This window comes from Harpia harpyja, chromosome 5, assembly GCF_026419915.1.
Source record: "Harpia harpyja isolate bHarHar1 chromosome 5, bHarHar1 primary haplotype, whole genome shotgun sequence".
NCBI lineage: Eukaryota > Metazoa > Chordata > Aves > Accipitriformes > Accipitridae > Harpia > Harpia harpyja.
In genome coordinates, this window is record NC_068944.1 from 26,876,949 (window position 1) to 26,898,475 (window position 21,527).

Consider the following 21,527-nt stretch of genomic DNA (forward strand, 5'->3'; position numbering starts at 1 on the left):
GCTTTGACACATGACGAACACGTGTAAAAGGAAAAGGAAGAACTCTACAAAGCGCTCTGAAGTTCATTTTCACTGAAATTACATACAAGAAATTTATTGGTTTTTTAAAATAGAAATTCTATGAGCAATTTAGACACTGTTTCCCAGCAGCAGATAAGTTGCAAAAAATGTCCGAATGATACTAAACTTGACATTACTTGTGGCTTTAAGCTGATTGTTATGGTTTTGACCTATGCAGTGTTTTCTTGTCCATTCAGTGCATTGCTTTTTGCACAGAAATGGCTGTGAAAGCTGCTGGCTTTCCTGGTTTTTTTGTCTCTGCATCATGGGCTAAAAGTGACTGCAGAAGAACGATGTTAGATATGCCTCTCTATCTAGAGACTGCATGGGAGCTTCAGATAAGAAAAGATTTGTTTGTTCCTTTCTAAAACATATTCCTGAGTTCAAAAGAGCAGAAATGTGATAATTTTGACCTATTTGAAAATGGTATTTTCGAAAGAGCTGGGCAGGAACGTGCTCTGAGGTAGACTTGATAAACATTTTGACACAACCTCTCTGCAAAAGAAGAGGGGCTTGTTTCCACCTTTGGTTGTTACTTTTTAGAGATTATGGTTTCCAAGCCTCATAAAAACAAGGAGAACACTCTTTCAGACTTGCCTTGTTTTCAGACAGGGCTCTAGGGAGGAAAACAGTCATTTTTTTGGAGGAGGTGAGGAACCAACAACCCACCTAACCTTCTTCTATCCAAGTGTGTTAGTGAAGGCAAGTTTGATTACTTAAGACTTTCTTTATTATTCCTTGATTTAATTTTAGTTTTTAATCTAGAAATCTGTGTTAGGGATTTGTTTAATAATCTTCCTGGAGAGGGAATGGAACAAAACTTGATGGTGCTTTTGGCAGGATTATGCACTTTACAGATGAAGGAGATGTGGGAAATGCTGCATGTGAGGCTCTTGGGTGCAGTGTCTTATCATTTTTACAGTGTCAAAGACAGGCTCTGGCTGTAGAGACTGTCTCTTTTTTTGAGTTGGTAACCCTGAAATTACTTTCAGGTTGCGTATTTGAAGAACTGCCATGCTACATCTCCAACTCTGCCAGATTTGGGGGGGGAGGGGTGGGGAGGGAAGGAAAGGATTGCTTACAGCAAAAGAAAGGTTGAAGTTTACAAAGTTCTACTCCAGTGCTTCATTTTTAGTCTGTTACAGCTGTCACAAACCAGAACATGCACCAGATAAGATGGATACTGTGGAAAAAGAAAACACTGAGTGGATGTTCCTGAAGAATTGGGCCATCTCTGTTTGGAAAATTTTAAGAGCCAATGTAATCTGTATTACCATTATGTCTATTACTTAGAAAGATATTTTTTTAGTAGTGTCAGTTAGTACGTGTTGTTAGAATTCAGAATTTTCAGAACAAGTAACATCTCTGCAAGATGAATAGCAATTAGTTTATATTGCTTGGCAATAAAAATTCTTTTGTCTCCCTTATTTAGTAGCACTTTCAAATGAGAAAAAAAAAAAGGAAAGAGCATGGGAAAAAACACTTTTACTGCAGTTGTAGTTACCTATGATGATTTTTATTAAGGATTTTTCTGTTTAATGCTTGTACTGTACAATCTGATGTTGAGATGTGTCAGAGTGGATTACATTTTAGCTTCTATTTTCTGTATCTTAGTAGTGAATTTTTATGCTGCTTTTCTATCAAATAGTGTCAACTTGGTTGGCAGTCTTAAAAAACGTCAAGCAGTGTGTATGCATAAGTTCCTATACAAATGGTAGCTTGTGCATACAAAAAATAAATAAATAGCATAAGCTATAATGTTTAAAACTTAGATTTTTGCAGCCTAGCGGCCTAAGGATTTACAATAATGTACATACATGTTTTGCTAAGCCATAGTGCACAGTCCTACTCTGTAGTCTTATTGAAGACAATAAAACAACACCAGGCAGGTGAATATGTACTTGCAGTATTGAGGTCTGAAGGCAGATCATGAGTAGTGGCGTAGAGCGGATGTGCAGGAAAAAAATTAATAAGAATTACAAACAAGTTGAGCAAACTCAATGGTTGGAAACAACATTAATATCATTAGTTTCATATGGTGGTCTTTGTTAGTCAGTTGTGTTGAGGAGTTGATAACAAACTTTATTGATAAGGCATTCAAAGGATGCTTGGGATTGTAGAAGTGCTCAGCTTCTACGTAACCAGACTACATATGCTTAATAGATCATCATCCCTTTCATTTTCATGAGCAGTGCAAGTTGAGATGCCATTATTAATGGTCCTTTTTATGTCATTATATGGCTCTTTTGAAACACTGGTAACTTTTCCTTTCGCTTTCTCAGGACAGAAGCAACCCCTCAGGGAAAAAAATACATAATTCATGAAAGTAAGCAATTAGTGAATAGTTATCAGCATTAAAATTGTTGACAAACATGGACTTGTGTTTTGTATTTGGAAAGATGTAATAAGACTGTTCACTGAGCTTCCCAGTCATGGAAATTAAAGAAGTCCATATACAGGTTTTAAAAAATGGTGTAATATTAGACAGTGTTCCATTGAAATAAACATTAAATCTCCATTAAAAACACAGCTTTAAATTAATTAACTGATGCATCTGAGAAGATAGTTTACATTGTAAATTATTGTAAACTACATAAATACATTTTATGTCTCTAATAGTTCTGAATAGTTTGTTTTAATTAGTAATTACAAAATATAGTTGTTAGCTAATAACTTACAAAAAGGTCTGTGTATTACTAGCAGAATATGTATTGTCAGTGAATGACTGTACACTTATGTATATGAAAAGTATATAAAAATAAAGTTTCAATAAAAATCTGTTAGGTTTGTGAACAGGTACCGATTTTGAATGCATGATTTGGGGAACAAATTTGGGCTTGGAAAAACTTTTCAGTAAGCAGCAAAATGCTACATGCATTTACAGTTATTTAAATAGTTATTACATTAATTACTTAGATACTACATTAGTTTTATCTGCAGTGTTATTAGTGGTAGTAGCTGAAAGGATTCAAACATGTAACTTGCCCAACTGCTAATACTCTAAGTTGTTAGGAGAATAAATTGCAATTCATGTCTGCAACTAATTGCAAAATCAAAATTACACAGCAAAAATATGCCTTGATCCTAGAGCTGGGATTAAACACCATTACTGATTTGGTTGTATTGCACTGGTATTAATAATGTGGTTAATGGTCCTATTGATTTAGGGCAGAGAACATAAATGGGGAAAGCTATGTATGAGCATGGTTGTTTTAAGGAAGCAGGCTGAGATTTTCAAAAGTGCTCCTTAGTGATTTTATTTGTGCTGCCTCTGCAATGAGTGTGTGAGCATCCAAGTGTTGAGCGCATACTGCTTTTAAAATAATGATGTCTTTTAACATTACCAAAACTTCAAAATTAGAAGCTAGGTTTGTAGGGTGATAACCTTTTTTTTTTTTTTTTTACCTGAAGATTTTTCTGTTGAAAGAAAAATGTACCCCTTCTGTTGAAGGTACATAGTAATGTTCCATTCCCTGTGTACATTGTGAAAGATCCCAGTAGCATAAAAGGATTTGCCCCATCTTCTACAAATTAATTTTAAAAACCCTAGAAAACCTTCACAGTAACTTAACTGCTACTTTCATATCATTTAAATGGGCTCTAAAAGCCTTGCAGTCAGAATAGGTTAAACTGACATAATTAACTCCTGAAAGCTTCTATATCATGAAGGATATAGGCCTATTCATGTAAGGTTTGTACTCCACTATATAATCTTCTCATTCTTGGTTATATACTACAAAGCATTTCTTTTTGTATTACTGGCAACTGAATTTTTATGAACTCTTCTACTCTTTTATAGCCCTTATGGTCAAATTTGTTGTCATCTGACTTCCTGTCGTTGTCCACAACCCTGTATCATCAACCTTTCCATGAAACACCAGGGGATGCAATGGGAGAAGACTAAAAAGGATATATATATTTTTTTAATATTATAAACACAAAATATGGTTTATTTATGTTTTCTAATTAAGTTCCTTTTTGCACAATAGGAAGGCAGAGGAGGAATAATGAGGGAAATGGTATATTTGCAAAAGCATGGTGGGGAGGGTAGGGTTGTGTGAACAGACGTGTGTGGGTGGATGAGAGTGTAAAAGAGGCAGTAAAAGTGTATGGGTGCATGCAACTGGTGACAGAATATATAGTGCCTATTTGTATGTGAGCATTTGCATGCATAAAACAGTCTTTGCCCATGAAAACAAGCTGTGCATTTACAACAGTGGTCAAAAGATGTTCCTTGTTTCCAACTACCCCACCAAATGGTATCAGCTACAGTTTTGCTCCATTAATGTTCCAGTCTCTTTATATTGCTTTTTCGTGTAGTTTTCCATATTCGGGTAGGCATATATTGCTTTAAATGCTTCTAGCATAGCATCATTTATTCACGGAAACTAGTCCTCCATAATTTTTGCACATTGTGTAATCATTGTAGGTGAGTTAATGTAAATTAAGTAGTGAGGTCAGATGTTTTCTTTCATCTGCTTGTTGCATCTGCTTACTGAGGAAATGGCATCAAATGAAGTTTGGCACATGCTTAATCCTTAAATCATCCTAGTCCTCACTAGAGGAATGTGTTGAACATCCCCAGTGCACTGACTGCACCAGTTTTCCTCTTGCTGTGCTGTAAGAGTTCAGCCTTCCTGGAATGCAACATTTCTTTTTGGAGTGGGAGCCATAACCTGGAGAAATGTAAAGCCAGTGCAACGTCTGTACAGTTCTTGTCACAAAGCTTCACATGCAGAAATCACGTGAAATGACTTCTAGCTCCAGTTTGGGGATAAGAACGGACCGTTGTTGGGTTTACGTAGTTTGATTCTAACTACACAGACTTAACTCAAAAATAGTGTTTTAAAACTTCAGATTTACAAAAGATTGCATCTACAGATTCTGGGAGAGTTTTATTAGAACATTTGAAAGATGAAGGAAAATGTGGGATGTTAGGCAATAAACAAGTGCTGAACTCCTAAGTTAAAGCTGCTGAACTACCATTTTGTAAAACTTGAGCTTAACTTGCAGTGACTTCTGTAACATTGCACCTCACAATATATTCTGTTTGATTGCAGTTGTAAACTCCTCTTTATGTGTACAGCTCAGTAAATAATACTGTTAAAAGGAACTAAAGAGACATTTCAAATTTTAAGTAAAAGAGATGAGACTGAGTTTCATTTTATTTTTCTTGGTGGTTTTCCTTTTTTGGTCTCAGTGTTACATCACTGCTGGTTTATACTGTGAAGCTGAAAACTCCCAAATCACTGAATTTTTAAAAATATAATTCAGACTTAATTTTTGCAGTATTTGGGGGTGATTTGAAGTTGACAGCTGCATGCATCAAAGTTCAACTTACTAACACCACCCTGAATTCAGGATAAATTTACCTTTAGTATGTTTATTGTTTTGTGAACTGTGCCTGAAGACTGTGGGTATAGTCTTGGGCTGGAAGGCATGGGGCAATAAGGGCATAGCAGCCTCCATATTAGCACCAACTGTGATTTGCTTTCTGCTTCGTGTTGTGGGGGAACAGCTGCCCTGTTCCACCATCCCGCATGTAGCTCTATTGTGTATCCACTTGTCTGTCTCTGTCCAAGGAATTATCCAAATCCCAGGTAATCTGATGCAATACTCTAAGTACAGATACTATTAATTGAGCAATAAGAGGAAGAACCTTGTCAGGAAAAAATAGGCATTCTTGAGCTTTCCCATTCCTCTGACACAGTAGTGGCAATGTCATCCTGAAAGACTAGATTCTAAATGGTATTGGATGCTATCAAAATTTTCTTCAAAATAAAATGAAAAATAAAAATGAAAGGAACTCCACTGTAAACAGAGTCAATACAAACTAGTCATTCATTTTTCCTGAAAGACTTTGTGAATGGATTATTTATCTATCACTTGCTACATAAGATTGTAAACTCTGTTACAGTTGAGTTTGAATATCCGTAACCAAGAGAAAAGCAGAGAATCTCAGGATCTTAAAAGGACTGGGGGGGGAAAAAGGGATCTTACAAAGCTTATGAGATAAGGGATCTGTTAATGAGACTACTCCGCCTTGCACTCTTGTATTGACTCACACATAAGTCTTTCCCCACTAAATACTACGGTTAATGCTGGATATATACTTTTGACTTCGAAGTCTACACTTTTAATTAGCGTATATATTTGTTATTGTCGTTATTAACAGTCATCCTTTCTGCTGTATGCATGTTCATGATACATCCTGATGACGCTCTAATGGGAAAAAAATACTACTCCCAGAACATCAATTAGAATGACGTAAATAATAGAAAATGCTAGCTGTACTTGAAACAACCAGTTCCCAAACAATTCTACAGCATAAATAGACGCCTGGTCTCTCTGCCTAAGATAACCCTTTGAGATACAGAAGCTGTGCTGGGCCTGGCAGTGCCTTTGTGAAGGAACTTGCTTTCTTTTCCTTTGAAGAGAAACTTTCCTGTGGGGTTAGGCCAGATCAGAAGCCAGATTATGTGTTTTGGAGAACACAATTACATCATTAGGTTAAACACAAAGTAAGGACTTGATAGAGCTGACTTAATGGAGGGTGTTTGCATCAGATTCATCATTCACTATCAGGTAATTGTGAAATTGCTTTAAGCCATAACAACAACACTCACCCCCTCCCTCATCCTCCAGTTCAGTTCCTCTCCTTTAAAGTCTCTGGGGTCATGACCCACCTGGAGGCCAAATATGTGGTATCTGGTGTACTGAATGATTTGATTATATTTTTACTAGCAGAGCCTTCAACTCAATGTGCAGTTGCAGCTCCCAAGAGCTGTGGGGTAACAACCCACTTTTCCAGAGGTTACTTTCTTTTTCTGGTATGTGAAGGACCATAGTCACCTATTTTTCTAAGTAAAAGTGGGTAGTGTTTACTGTACTTACACACTGCAAGTCTGCTGGACCTGGGCTCTGGTTCTTCTTGAACATCCAGTGTCATGTTTCTGCACAGATCTTTTGAAACCTGGATGACCGCATGGGACAAGATTATTTGCTTGAATTGACAAGACTTTCTTATAAGTTCAAGCTCCTAGGGTTGAAAGAGTGATCAGAATTTCCCTGGGTCCTTCACCACACATTTAAGTGATGCGGTGCTAAGATCAATCATCTTTGAAATTTTGCTTTTATTACTTCTGTCTGCTTTGATGGAAGCTCCCAGTAATTGTAGTTTTGCTTTCCATAATGAATGCCCATATTTAATTTTTTATTAAAACCTATAGCATTAATACTTCTTCACTTGTGGTCAGGTTAGTGGAATTTCATGATTGCCTTGTTCATATGTCTTTGTAAGGACCCAGACTGAGATGTGAGGGCTGCCTTCCAGCTCTGCAGAGTCCAATCCAAAACAGAGCTCAAAAGGTTGCTAAGAGAAGTAGGCAACTTAGGAATTATACTGGTGTCCAGTGGTGCAGGTAAAAGGAAAGGTGAGGGTTGGAATACTGTATTACAGATGTGCAAATTGCTTGTCGCTGGGAATCTAACCAGCTTTGTGCTGAGCTAGCTGCAATTAGTATGCATATAGATATGGAAAGAATTATTTACCCCCAAATCAAACTTCCTGCCCATTAGAAAATTCTCAGTGCACCCAAGTAGGCTCTGGCATAGTTTGGTGCAGTATGGCTGGCTGGATATAGGACAGAGGGTATGAGGGTGAGCACTGATATATCAGTGTTGACAGGAGAAAAACAGGCGTGTGAGATCTGGGAAGAGCTCGTCAGTCAAGTCCAGCTCCATTTTCTCTTGGACACCGTGTCAGATAGTCTCAACTGCACTCAACCTGGGACCGTCTTTCCCACACCTCCCCGAGCTCATTGCCACTACATCAGATGTGCAGAATTTTAGGGAAAACTTGTCTTAATTTCACTCTAGAAAGCAACAGGGATTTTTTTGTTTGCTTGTTTTCTTTTTAACAAATGGCCTCATACAGGAATGTAGGACAGATGTATTATTGGGGTAACTTTTTTTAACAAGCATTAATTTAGTTACATTAAATCATTGGTTTTGGTCATATTTAAATGCAGATATGGCAGGTACATATCTTAATAACAGAAATTTTTTTTCTTCTTTTTTTCTTCCTTTAAAATTCCACCAATTTAGTTTTCCTCCAGACTCTTTGCTGCCTCCTCAACCCGCCTCTGCACGCACGAGCACGTTTAAAGCACGTTATGCTCGTGCTGCCTCCTCTGCTGCTGCTGTGGTGTGCTCACTGTGAGCTGCCTCCCATTTACACTGGGAGGAGGAAAACGAAGAGCTTCCTATTTGCACCGGGTGTTCAGGGGTAGAATCAAAAGCAGAAATGCTAAGGCATTAATACCTTGAATTGTGCTCCTGGCTTTTGGGCAGGCTGGATCAGGATGGATGGCACAACCCAAACCAGCCTGCAGCTCACGGTTGGAGGGTCTCGCCAGCTCCTCTCCCCTGCAGAGTGGGAGCCTCCTGCTCCTCCCGCCCTTGCTCTTCCCCCTCAGCTCCCTTGCACTCCAAATGAGGCCCAGCTGCTCTAATGGCCTCGGGCGGTGTTAGGAAATCAGCTGCCCAGGACTGGCTCCCTGGCGCTGGTGTCCAGGGCTCCTAGCTTCCCCCGCTGCAGCCCAGCAGGACCCCTGGCCACTCTGCCCTCTGGTACCTCCGCCTGCCCTGTCTTGCACAAGCGCATCCCCGACAAGCCTTCCTCCTGCTCCACTTCCATGCTGCAGAGACCAGTGCTTACACAAGTTGCAGTACCTAAGCTTTCCCTTACTTGGCATTTCCAGTTGCAATCTTGTTTTCTCTTGGCAAGCTAGAAATGTCCTCTGGTAAAATTGACAACTTTCTCAGGTAGGTCCGCAGCAATCGCCATCCACAGGCAAGTGTCTTTGTAGAGATGCCAGGGAGACAAATTAAATAGCCTTGACTCACCAGCATTTTTGCTGTGTGTGTACTGTATTTTATTAAGAGTTTCCCATCAAAATGAAAATAGTTGGCATAGATTGTATACAACATATAGATTGTAGAAAATGCGGGAATGAACAGACTTCAGGCAGATGATGTGCTGTGGGAATTGCAAATTTTCTGATTCTTAAAGATTGATTCATTTTTATTATTATATTTTAACTGAAGTCTTTTCATTTGAATACATTCCTGAAATCCTACCTTAAGCACATCGTACCTGACTTAAAATTCCATAGCACAGAAATGAAATTTTATGGTATGCAATTTAATGATATAGTAGTTTGTCATGGTTTCACTGATGTTTATGGAAATATCATCGCTGATTTCAGTAAAACCAGGATTTCAGTCACTTAGCTGTTTTTCATCAATTCTTTGTTCAAAGGCACCTGACAGGATTTAGTGTACTGCAACCTTAATCCAACTTCAGTGTAACTTTTTCCCTGACTCACTTTGTAGTTGTGTGTTTGTACACACTCCCTGCCATTTCCAAATTTAATGAAAACTTACAGAATTAAAAAGAGAATCTATTTGTCCTAAGTATTTTATTGCTGCAATACCTGAATGCATCATGTTAAGAAATTGTGTTTATATTGTCTCTGGTTGGGCTAGGAAAATGCTGTTGCCCCAGAATTTATTAAAAGCCAGTCTAAGTCAGAGGTGTGGAATTTTTTTTTCCCCAAAGTTGTATGAAGTCTCTGACTGAACAGGGAACTGACCCTCTCTCCCAGGTTGGAGGTGAGTAATTAGATAAGCTTCATGCCTATCGATTCCAGTAGTATAATAATGTTTAGCTCTTAGATATTTGTCTATACCAGCAGATCTCAAATGCTGCTCTAAGTGGCTGTCATCATTATTGCCCTTTTACAGGTAGCCTTGAGGACCTTGAGCAACCCAGTGATAAAGCAGTAGGTTTTCTAAATGCCAACTTACCTTTCTGGCCAAGGTCTCTTCCTGGTCATAGGGCTAGGTGACACCTACTGAAGGGAAGTACAAAGATAACATTATAAGGTTTTGTACTTTTCTATCTATTGATTTAATTGGGGAAAAGTTATCTCTGTTGAAATAAAATTCTCCGAAAATGCAGTCTTGTATTCAGAATATTGGAAAATGTTAGATTGCTGTTTCTTTGGAGGAAATGTTATATAGTATAATGATCCAGCAAAGTGGAAAATTTCATGTTTCAATGAGTCTCCCTTAGCTCATTGTAAAACCTTCCATGGCCATCCTACTAAATGTTTACATTTGAGAGTCTGTATCCTAATGCTGGGGCACAAATATAACAGTCTATGGGCTGTATAATGTCACCCAAGGAGAAGTAATGATCTACAGGTCTGGTTGTGCTTGAGTATTTCATGAAGTTCATAAATTCATCATTGATATAAACATAAATATTACTTGTCAAAGCAGATATTTAAATGATTGTTACCACTATACTAGTATAAAGCCCAATTTAAAATAAAAATATTTCACAGCATTTGCTGTGTATGGTTTGGATATTTCTCTCTTTTTTTTTTTACTTACATCTTTTGTTGTAAGAGTATGATTAGATCATTTGAATTATATGGATCAGAGTACATGTAAATCATAGTGTTACACTGAAGACAAGAGTTGAAGACCCTGAAAAGACAGAGAACTGACCTTCTACATAATTTCAATTAATATTAGCAAGAGCAAAAATTCAAGTTATTGGCTGGCTCTTTGTATTGTTTCTCTGCAAATGGTGGCATACTGACAAGTAAGATAATGTGAACACACTGTTAGATAACTAGTGATGAAGCCAAACTTGATGTTTTTAATTTTCTGTGTTACACACCCTTCTGTAGCCTACTCTGAAAATCCTAAAAAAGACAATAATAAAGATTTTATCTACCCTCCATTAAATTCTACACCAGGCAGATTCTTGAGGCTGTTGAGAGGCTATGTATGCAGAAGACACAAAGCAGAGTGTTAGAAATGTGCTAAAAGCTGTTATCGAAACAAGAAGATACAGTCTACCAGATTGAGAGCAAAATGTGAACATGTAATACTAGTTAGAGGTGTAATTTTCACAGCATACTTTCTTACTAACTTTATATCACTGTCATGATGGATGTTAACAAGACCTCACTCTTCATTTGTAAATGCATTTACACATGCATTTTCCCACCCCCTTATCAGCTGTTTTCTTTGTTTTTTAGATCATGGGGAATTCATATGCAGGGCAACTAAAATCTGCCCGTTTTGAAGAAGCTCTTCATAACTCTATAGAAGCTTCTCTGAGATGTAGCAGCGTTGTCCCACGGCCAATCTTCTCACAGCTGTACCTGGATCCTGACCAGCCTCCTTTCTTGCCGGAAGGTAACCATGAAAGTATGGCACATTTCAATTGTTGTTTTTCTGTGTGAGAATAGGGTGGGATGCATTTCATTAAAAAAACCAAAAACTGCAAAGTAGTTCATTGTGTGACACAAAATTTGAATCTTAGTCCTCATTAAAGAGAAAGAATGGCATGCTGGTTATTTTAAAAGGAGATAGATGCAAGTTCTGTTGAAAAGTTTATTTTATTTTTTCTTCTTCTCAGATGTGAAGCCAAAGGTAGAAGAGTTGGATAAAGAGTTAGTACATCGATATTCACAAAATGGAAACCTGGACTTTTCTACCAACCAAACGGTTAATGAAATGGAAGACGAAGAGGACGATGAAGACATGTCAGATTCAAGCAGTCCACCAATCCCATATTCACAAAAACCTGCCCCGGAAGGGTCTTGCACTACTGATGGTTGGTATCCATTTTCATTACTGTGTGATCTTTACAACTAATCCTCAGTGTAACGCTCGCTCTCTACCATTAGAAACTTTTGAACTAGAATGGAAATACCTTTTATAGTCAAAGCCTTAAATCTGACTTCTTTCAGGACATAAAATGTAATGTATTATTTGAAAGCAGTGTCTAAGACTGACTGTGGCACTTTGTTAGTTTCTGAAAGCCCTTTATTTTCTGTGGTTATCATTGGTTTACTGTCCTCAAAGAAGTTACCTAAGTCAGCATCAGTACAGCTGGTTCTCAATCTGTCCCTCCATTATTCTCAGAAACATTGGCAAAGCTGGATTTAGTTGCTTTCATGGGCAGAAGGAAGAGTTTGGAGAGAGAAAATGGAGAAGAGACTTGGTGTTCCTTCTGCTGCCAAGGGGATAAGAGGGATAGTAGTAGAAACTTGTCTGTTTTGTCTTCCCCACCTGTCTGCTGGCCATTGCTTGCTTAACCTGAGCTGTCCTGATTGTTGTTCAAGATAAGCAAAATTGTTGACAGTATTATTTTTGTTTGGTTTTAAATGTGTTAAAGAAAGGGTAAGATCATTATGCATATACCTATTTGGACCAAGTAAACTTGATGTAATTGGTTCATCTTATCCCATAATTGTTCTATTCTGAAGATTTAACTTCTATTCATATTTATTAGATGTGCTTCCCTTAAAAACATCCCCCTGCCTCCCTCAAACACTTGAAAACAAAAAACCTTTCCCAAGCCCTTCTTGACATTTTATTCAATATCTTCCTGAACTATGGGCTTCCTTGTGCAGAGTTCATAAAAAGTTGTAATTTGTAGAATGGTTTTGTACCTTACAGTAGTGTATGGTTATATGCAGTGACAGAAGTAAGCACTAATCACCAGTAATTCTTCGACATCTTTGGGGGGTATTTAGTGGCAAATGTTGACATTTTTGCCTTTACCCCTTCCAAATGCAGCTTACATGAGCATATTTACCCTCCGTAACAATGTACCACCAGTTCCCTGCAACACAAAGAATAGAAAGGCTACTGGCTACCATGGGAAGCTGGGGAATATTGTTGGGAGAATTTGTTAATCACACAGAAGTGGGATTGCTATCCTTTGGAGGCTTGTAAATTGGTGGAGAGAAGGAGAAATTATAAAATCATGTATTCCTAGGAAGGTATTCTCAGTTGAGGACAAGTATCAATAAAGGCTGTAAAACCTCCTGTGGAGAGCAGGAGCAGTTCTGATCACTTCTGTTAAAGAAATGTAAAATAAACTGGGCAGGATGTGGAGGAGAACCAACAGGATGGTAAGAGGAAGGAGCTCTATCTAATGAGGCTCTTTGCCTACCAGGACAAAAGCTGAGATGGCATATGCTTACACATTCTAAACATACCAAGAATAAAACGCTAAGGAGGGAGAAGAGCCAGTCACGCCAACAGCGCCCTGTGGAAGTGTAATGGATGCATAAAATGGTTGTGAATGCATTCAGGTTAAAGGTTTAGGGTTCTTTAACTATTTGTGACACAGTTCTGGACCAGCCTCCCAGTAGCAGGAGTAGGTCTGAAAAACTTATCAGGCTCCAAGGCCACCATGCATTTGATTGTGAAAGAGCTTTTTATATGACATCAAGAGATCTTTCTCAGTCTCCATCACACATTCTGGTAATCCCTGGTTGCAATTGCACGTCCAGACAAAAATGTTAGTTGTGAGCTTGCAGATAAATGTCTGTGTCTTTGAGAGGTGACCTTCCATCCACATGCAAACTGTTCCATGTTTGCTAGTGCCTTTGCCACCGCAGGATTGCTTCATAAGGCTGCCCTTCCTGACATAGCACTGCAAGGAGGTGCTTAGCTCTCAAGCACCCACTGCAATGCAGACCTCTATGCTGTGGCTGCGTATTGCATGTCACAAGGTTATGCCTAGTTATGCTATAGTTACATAATATGTGTAACTGTATGCTCATGTATATATGTAATATTATGCTTTTTAGTATGTCCTGGAAAAAGGTGACCTTCTAGGGGTAGTTCTGTGTTTTGATTTTTATCCATAAGTCTCTTATGATCAAAGGACCCTAGAAGAAAGTTTCCTATGTTACATCTGCAGAATTTTAGGATTGTTCATTACTCTTTGTCAAGTTTACCATTCTGAATTTACAAAATCTGTCTCGCTCTTCAATGTTGTTCTCAAGAAGCTGATTTAAGAGAGCAGTGTTTTTTTTTATCTGGAAAAGGAAAGGAAAATCCGTATTTTTAAACACTGCTAATAATTTGTTAGGACAGTTTTACATAAGTGTTGAAAACACCCAGGTTCCCCAACATTCATGCTGCAGACCATATCTCAGCAAGATATTAATCTGATAGCTCATCTTTCATCTCATGAATATGCCCTTCCAGAGATGTAAGACAGGATTGCTGCCATTGTTTACATCCCTTATCTTAGTTATTTAATTACAAAGATAAATAACATTAGGAAAAGTTAAAGAATACTGATAGACTAATTGAAGTCACTGTAAGTGTTTGGATGCTTTAAACTAAGCATGTATTTAATTGCTTATCCAACAGCAAAACATTGGTACTAGAAACTGCAGTTCATAGCTCCGCTTGCTGTAAAAACTGTCCCCCACCTTTTAGTAGAGATGGGGTGAAATCTTCTTCCCTTCTAAGGTATTTGTGCTGTTTGCTTTTCCTGAATTCAGGATGTATGCCATAACCATCATATTATTTTCTGTGGTGACTTGTTCTTTTATTTAGATGGCTGAGTTGTCAGTCACATGAGTGCAGAAAGTAGATCTTAATGCCTTTTTTCATTGGTTTAAAAAAAACAAGTGCCTCACTAGTGACAGTTTGTTGGAGGTTCCTTCTCAGCTGGCCATATTAGATCCCTTAACTCTCCTGTTAAGGAGAGTTTTCCTTGTTTCTCCATTGGAAAGAGTAACTGCATTTGCTATTGATCCTTAGTATGAGTCGTAAAAGGGATTCACTTATTTTCAGGGGCTTTTTTTTTTTTCTGCTCAACACAAATTTTTGTAATTAACTTACATCTTCCATGAAAATAAGGTTTCAAGAAATATGATTCTTCATTTTCATACAGGTACCTCAAATATGCAACAAAATAATACAAGAAGCTGTTCTGAACCACATGTTTGCTGTAGCTTTAAAAGAGGCTGTTTCTAATTTGTAGAATAGCATTTTATGCAAGCTGTGGGAAACAAAATAGTAGCACCTTTCTTTTGTTAGTAAATCCTCAATTTACCTGATGCTTAAAGAAGGGCCAAGGTAGTTTCAGAAACAATTAGGTAAGCAGGTACTTAACACCTGATCAGTTACTGTGAAGTTACAATAGCAAGTGACAGTGACCAGTAATTCATATGTAATTCTTGGAAGCTAATTCCTTATGCAAATACCCCATTTATTGCAGTACAACAAGGGGCTGGTACCCCACATTGAAACTACTTCTTGTTACTAGTGGGAAAAGGGAAAAATATATACAAATTTCATTTTAAGAAGATTCCAGCACTTCCAGGTATTGACAGTTTTGGGTATACATTTTAATTTTCAGGAAGATGGGACTGGATTAATTTAAATGAAGTGATGTTGGAGAATGCAAATGTGCTTCTCAGAAGCAAAACCGAATAAATTTCTTTCAAAGAAAAGCAGATAATATCTGTAAAAGCTATTAATTATTCTTTTTTTTGTGACTGCTCTCAGTATTTGCAAATCTCTAATCAGAATATAAATGCCTGTTCTTTATTTAAAACAAAGCTGAGATCCTGTGGGAAGATGATTTTTTTAATGGAACAGCTCAGCTGTGTGCTTTTACTTTTTATAGTTACATGTTGGTAAACAATTTCATAAAGCGAAGCTAGTTTGTTTTAGTGGCTCATGAGTTTTCTCTTCTTCATACTTAGATGTCCCTAAAAGGTACGCAGGTCAATGTGACACTGAAGCGCCATTCTTTCTTCTTAAGAGTCATGCACAGTCAAGTGCTGCTTGACATAGAAATTTAGGTGCAAGCTCAATTATGAATGAATAGCTATGAAATGTAAATGGATTTTGCATGTTCTAATTCTTAAACATGGGCAGCACAAGTTCTGCTTGTACAGAGACATCATGTCTTCTCTTTCCTAATGCGGAAATGTTATCTCTAACAATTAAATATCAATGCAAAATCATGGTGAACAGAAAAGAAAATAAGGTTGGGGTCTCTGTGTTGCTTGCTAGGTAGAAAAAGACAATGTAGCAGAGAAAGGGGTTAATCCCTCCTTCTTCTCCCCACAGTCAGTTACTTGCTTCCAAATCAATGTTTCTTGGGTGGAATTCTCTCATTCAGTTTAAAAAAGCAGCAGGAACTTAAAACTGGAAGAGTGATTTGCAGCCCCAAAAGCCAAGGTTAAGAAGGATAATGAAGGGTTCTTGAGTATACCATCTACATGTCTTTGAAGGAGAATTCAAGACTTTTACTGCACAGAAGCAGATTTGCATTCTCTCCATATCTCCTGGTGGAAGTGAGCCCCAGCTGTACCTGGCCAAGCTCCACAGCTCTCCCTGGCTGCCTTGCTGCAGCTGTTGACTAAACAAGAGGAGACCCCTCAGAGGGTCTGAGGGTCTGGCTGTGCTGCCCCCTCTTGCTGCTCACCCATTGGGATCCCTTTCCCCTCCGCAGAAGGGGAGCCAGAGGAAACCTTTTAGTATCAGCCCTGTTACTTGTCTCGCTCCCTCAGAAAACAAGGTTTTGGCAGTTGCCTGTGAGCTCTGCTGCCCATCTGTCAGGAAGCTGGTAGCTGCTTTCCACTACTTCTGGCAGAGATGTAGAGATCCTAAAGGTACTGGATTTCAGCAAGATTTGTGAAGTTCAGGAGCTGGTTGGATGACATCAGTGTCCCCAGACAAATGTCCCCTGGGGCAGAAAATTAATTATAGCTCTCCTCTTACACAGCCTGAACATTACAGAGGCATGTGCTGGCTAGCCAGTCTACACATACATACCTCTGATCCAGAGATGTCGCCAAACAAAGCAGAGGAGGATGCCAGAGGAGATTGTGCAAGGAGGAAGAAGGGGAACATGGAAGGGATCTGAGAGCACTTTGGGTGGAGTAAAAGACGATACGGGGGGGTAAATCAGGTATTGTTTGCAGATTAGGCAGGATGCAGCATTTCTACAGTACTAGTCCTACATATCCTAAATGGTGGGAAATATTTAATATATTGAGATCAACAGTATCTCAGATGAGAGGCTGCTGTTGCCTGTGGTAGCAGACTGAGATACAACAGTTTGTTTCAGTGGGTACTGCTAAGATGTTACCGAGTAATACTTATAAACCTGTTAAGATGTTGTGATGGGTTTCTTAGGGTTTTCCTGCGCCTTCTGGCCTGGGGATTCATGTAGAATGGCGATGTGCAGCTGCTCAAAGTGTAGCTGAAGTTGTTTTGCTCCTAGCCTGGATAATAGCCGAGTCTTTGCTTTCGTCTCAGATGTTGTGGAGTGCTGGAGCATTGCTTCACCTCACTGGGACACCAAAACCCTCAAGCATCCAAAGAGGCTCTAAGTTTCTCATATGATATTCAGCCCTATCAATGTTGTGTGCTCTTTCTGAAAGCAAGTCTATATTGAAACATAACTGTTAACAACGTTGACAACCAAAATCCTGCTTTCTTCGGTGTCCTTGTATTGCCATTGCTAAAAATTCATTCAAAAGCCTCTTCTTGGTCACGATTTGTGCTTCTGGGCATTTCCTGAAAATTTTTAGGTAGAAACAAGGCTAAAGAGTAATTGTGTAAAAGCACAGGTTTAAATCTGTCTTGAAATCTTGCTACTCTTGCTGTTTCATAATCCTTATCTACAGATTTCCTGTTTGCCCACATTGTCAGCAGTGGGTAATTTTTCTATTTTAAGTCTAGATGTAGAGTGGTATTTTCTAAGCATGTCAGCTACTCAGATTTCACAGAATGCCTAAATATTTAAGGTCAGTTTTGAAAATTCTGGACAGAATACCCAAATGGCATAAACATTTGAATAAGCAAATTCTATTTTGAATGTAAGGGAGTTTTCTTCCTAGATTTATCTGCAACTGGTTCTTTCTAAATTACATTGAAAAGTCTAGATAATACTTAGCCTGGTACCTAGCCTTCTATTCTATTAGGATCAATATGTTTCTGAGGAATACACCTTAAAAAGAGTTTAACATACTAAAATCATATTGCATCTAATCAGAAAAGAATAATTTTTGTTTTAAATATGTGGTTTTAATGCTTTTCCCCTAAAACATATGTAACTTCTTATTGGTAAGTTATTGTTATAATCCATTGATTTGTAAATAAAAACTTTAGGCACTTCACTTTAATTCATTGGCTGGAAGAAGGCATGTGTGAGGGGTGAATCCAAGCTAGCTTTCAGCTCAAATGAGCTGCTGCTGGAACTGAACTGATTGAATAAATGAAGAAACTATTCAGCCAAGAACTGGTTCAGCAGATTGTGGGTGTAGGCACAAGACTGAACCTGTGTTGGACTGTGTTTTCAGCAAGTTGCTGCTTGCCAGGAAGTTCATGCTAGCTGATTCTGTGCATTCCACTTTGTGCATGCTCTATGCTTGGTACAGTTTTGAGATAAAAACAAAACCCATTAACTTTCACCATTTTTGCTGAAGGTTTAAACTATGGGGTTTTGCACAGTAGTGCAGACACACATATTAATAAAAGGTTGAGATGGCTCTTGGTTAAGTTGTGATCATGTTGTGTTTCCAGGTGCTTAGTCAGTGTCTTTCTCCAGTGGTTTGATTTTTTTCCTTACAATTTCTGTAACAACTATGGACTACTTGAATATATTTTAAATTAAATGTAAGTAATATACATTAATACCTGAAGTCTTAATAGATACTACAGTAATTTCAAATTTAGTTTGTTATGTTTGTTTTTAACAATAATGTGGATTATTGTGATAATTACTTTATTCTGAAGTATTGATTCATGCAGATGCATGCATGTGTTGTCTATGTTAGGCTGTAGCAAGAGATGGTCAGTGGATAAACGTGTGATGTCTTTGGATATCCTGAAATGGGGGGGGAGTTCTGCCAGCTGCTGCTGGGAGATGTGTGAGGCCAGACTGTAGCACTGATGTTGCAGCTGGAGAAGTGAGAATTGGAGGGGAACGCAACATAAGAGTCTGGTTTTTCATAAAACTTGGTAGTGCTTTCATTGACTTCTGCCTAAGGGAAATCAAAAAGCCTGGTGTGATCATATCCTTTACTGTGAAGGAAGCCACATGACTGTTGCTTTCTTGTATACCTGTTGTTTCCTTGCTTGAAAGTAGAAATTACTCAATAAAAATAATATGGTGGAGCTGTACAAAAAAGTGAAGGGTGATTTTGATCCCTGTAAGTCCAGTGTTGAAACTAATGGAAGAGTCTTTGGATGTTGTTTTTAATTTACTTAGTCAAAAGAATCTAACTTTGAAGCTGGCTTTGGTTTGAGCAAAAGATTGGACCAGCTGGACCTCCAGAGGTCCCGTAATTGCTCTAAGCTATCCTACCCAACCTTTTGAAAATCCCCACTGTGGCTGCTTGGCCAAGCTCACCCTGGGTTCTGAGCTCCCAATGGCCTCCTTGCAGTGCCTGGCCACAGCTCTGGGCTGCCTTGCCATACTTTTTTGTGTGTCCCAGCCTGCCACCTGCTCACTGCAGGACATGGAAGAGCAGAAGCTCTCTCCAGTCCCCAGTTTTGCCCACTTCTGCCACTGGCTTTAGCCTTACATTGACCAGTAAGTAGCACAAGAACCAACATTATGTTCTTATTTTGTGTGCATACGTGTGTTTGGGTGGGAAAAAAAACTAATTGGAGACTTGAAGTCATGCAGTCTATTGAGACTTCAAGAGACTCAATTGGACACTTAAAGAAAACATGGTGTACACCTCTAAAACCAGTGAATATTTTACTTGCTGGAACTCCTAAAATGTATAAACAAGTTAAAAACTGGATTTTTAAATATTTTTCCTTTAGTAGTCAGTATTAAACTTCAGTCAACAATTTTTATCATTCCTTTGTATTACTTAGTGAGGTTTATGTACAACTGCCAGCCTGTTACAAGCAACAAAGACAAAATTGGTTCTCTTGAAAAGACTGTAAAATAAATTTGGCAAAGAAAAAATACTCTTCGGCATGTTTTAAGAGCTGTTTTCTGTTATAAAATCATGAACTTCCCTTCTTATTTTGAATGTGTTTGAAAAATTGAGTTTCTCAGCCATTTGATATCTAGTCTTTAGAGACTTATGTCTCTTCTCTGCGTGAATGTGTTCAGGATCTCTTTAAAATAATGTTTATCTATTGTCTCTGAAACCCTGAGCTAGTGGATCTGATGAGATGCTATCTCCATTTCCTCTATTTCCCTTGAAAAGGATATATTAAAACCCCCAGTTTCAGCATCAAGTTGTGAAGCCCCATTTGCTTTTGTAACTGATAAAAAGAAAAAAATTAGATGAAATCTTTTGAAGATTTATCATTTGGTTTGGTTTGTTTTTTAGGTTTTTGTCAAGCAGGCAAGGATTTACGGTTAGTATCTCTGTGCATGGAGCAAATTGATATCCCAGCAGGCTTCTTGTTAGTAGGAGCCAAATCTCCCAACCTTCCTGAGCACATTCTAGTCTGCGCTGTTGACAAGCGGTTTTTGCCAGATGATCATGGAAAAAATGCACTTTTAGGTAAGAGATTTTTTTTTTTAATCATGCCATAATAATTCAGAGAAAAAGGTCAGTTCAAAATTATCTAAAGTAATTTCAGCTAATGACCTTCTATTAGAAATATGTTGAGGAGAGGCTTGTTTTTATTGAATTAAGTCTGTAGCTGAACCTGCCTTAAAAGCCCATTTTACAACAAGTCCCTGATTCCACAATTAACCACAATTGAAGCTCGGTGATTTCTGTGTGGGCAGAAGTCAATTGCAGCCCTGGCATTCTAAATGCGAACTATCCACATACTCTTTATCTCTACTGATGCTTACAGCATTTTCATTTAAGAAGAAATATGCTCATGCCACTGTTGAAGATGAGCTCTCTATTTTTCTGTGGATTAAGGGACAAATTCTGCCCTTGGCTCCACCAGGAACATTGTTCTCAATAGGAGCTCTGACGGCAGTTTGCTTCTCAAAATCTAATACATAGGGGAAAAAACCCCAAACATTTACATCATAATGGTTACATTTATGAACTTTAAATTTTAAAACAAGAACGCTTCTTGGTAACTGAAGACAGGTGTATGTGCACCTAGATATCCTGCCTGGCTTACAACTGGTACACATTTTAACAGGCCAGTAAAAGTGATTTAATGTATTTTGGCTCCTTTAGCCTGTTTTGAATTTACTCTCTCCTTCCTCCCTCTGGTCATTGTGCTGCCTAGAATATATTCAGAAAGACCTTTCAACAGGGAGGAAATTACAATAAAGCATAAATACCCTGATTTAACCATACTGCTCAAATTCTGGTCCAGACCAGCAATATTTTGCAAAACTATTAAAAGCACGTTGGTTTTGTACTTAGGTGCTTTAATGTTATTTATCCCTTAAACCCATTTAATATGCTACTACACACTGTAAACCTTTGGACCTAAGACAGAAATCCCACTGGCCTGAGTTAGATAGGAGCTGTGGTGTGATGTGCCCTTGCTGGGTACGGTTGGGCATGTGGGATCATGGGGTACTCTGGTGTATACCACCATCCTCAGAGGACCTTCTCTCCCACTGAGCAGGGGAAGTGTCAAGAGTTGATCAATAAGAACTATCTGAT

At 38.3% G+C, this 21,527-nt stretch overlaps 1 protein-coding gene across 3 annotated transcripts in view; it reads left to right on the forward strand.

Annotated features, from left to right (window-relative positions):
* GREB1L (GREB1 like retinoic acid receptor coactivator) overlaps positions 1-21,527 on the forward strand; it is a 145,202-nt gene that overhangs the window by 66,011 nt on the left and 57,664 nt on the right. For 2 of the 3 annotated variants that reach the window (XM_052787420.1, XM_052787422.1), the window contains exons 3-5: positions 11,178-11,349; positions 11,561-11,758; positions 20,271-20,447. In XM_052787420.1, the coding sequence (XP_052643380.1) occupies positions 11,181-11,349; positions 11,561-11,758; positions 20,271-20,447 (544 nt within the window). In that variant the 5' untranslated portion in view covers positions 11,178-11,180. The remainder of the gene's footprint in view (positions 1-11,177; positions 11,350-11,560; positions 11,759-20,270; positions 20,448-21,527) is intronic. The other variant, XM_052787421.1, reaches the window with a different exon arrangement.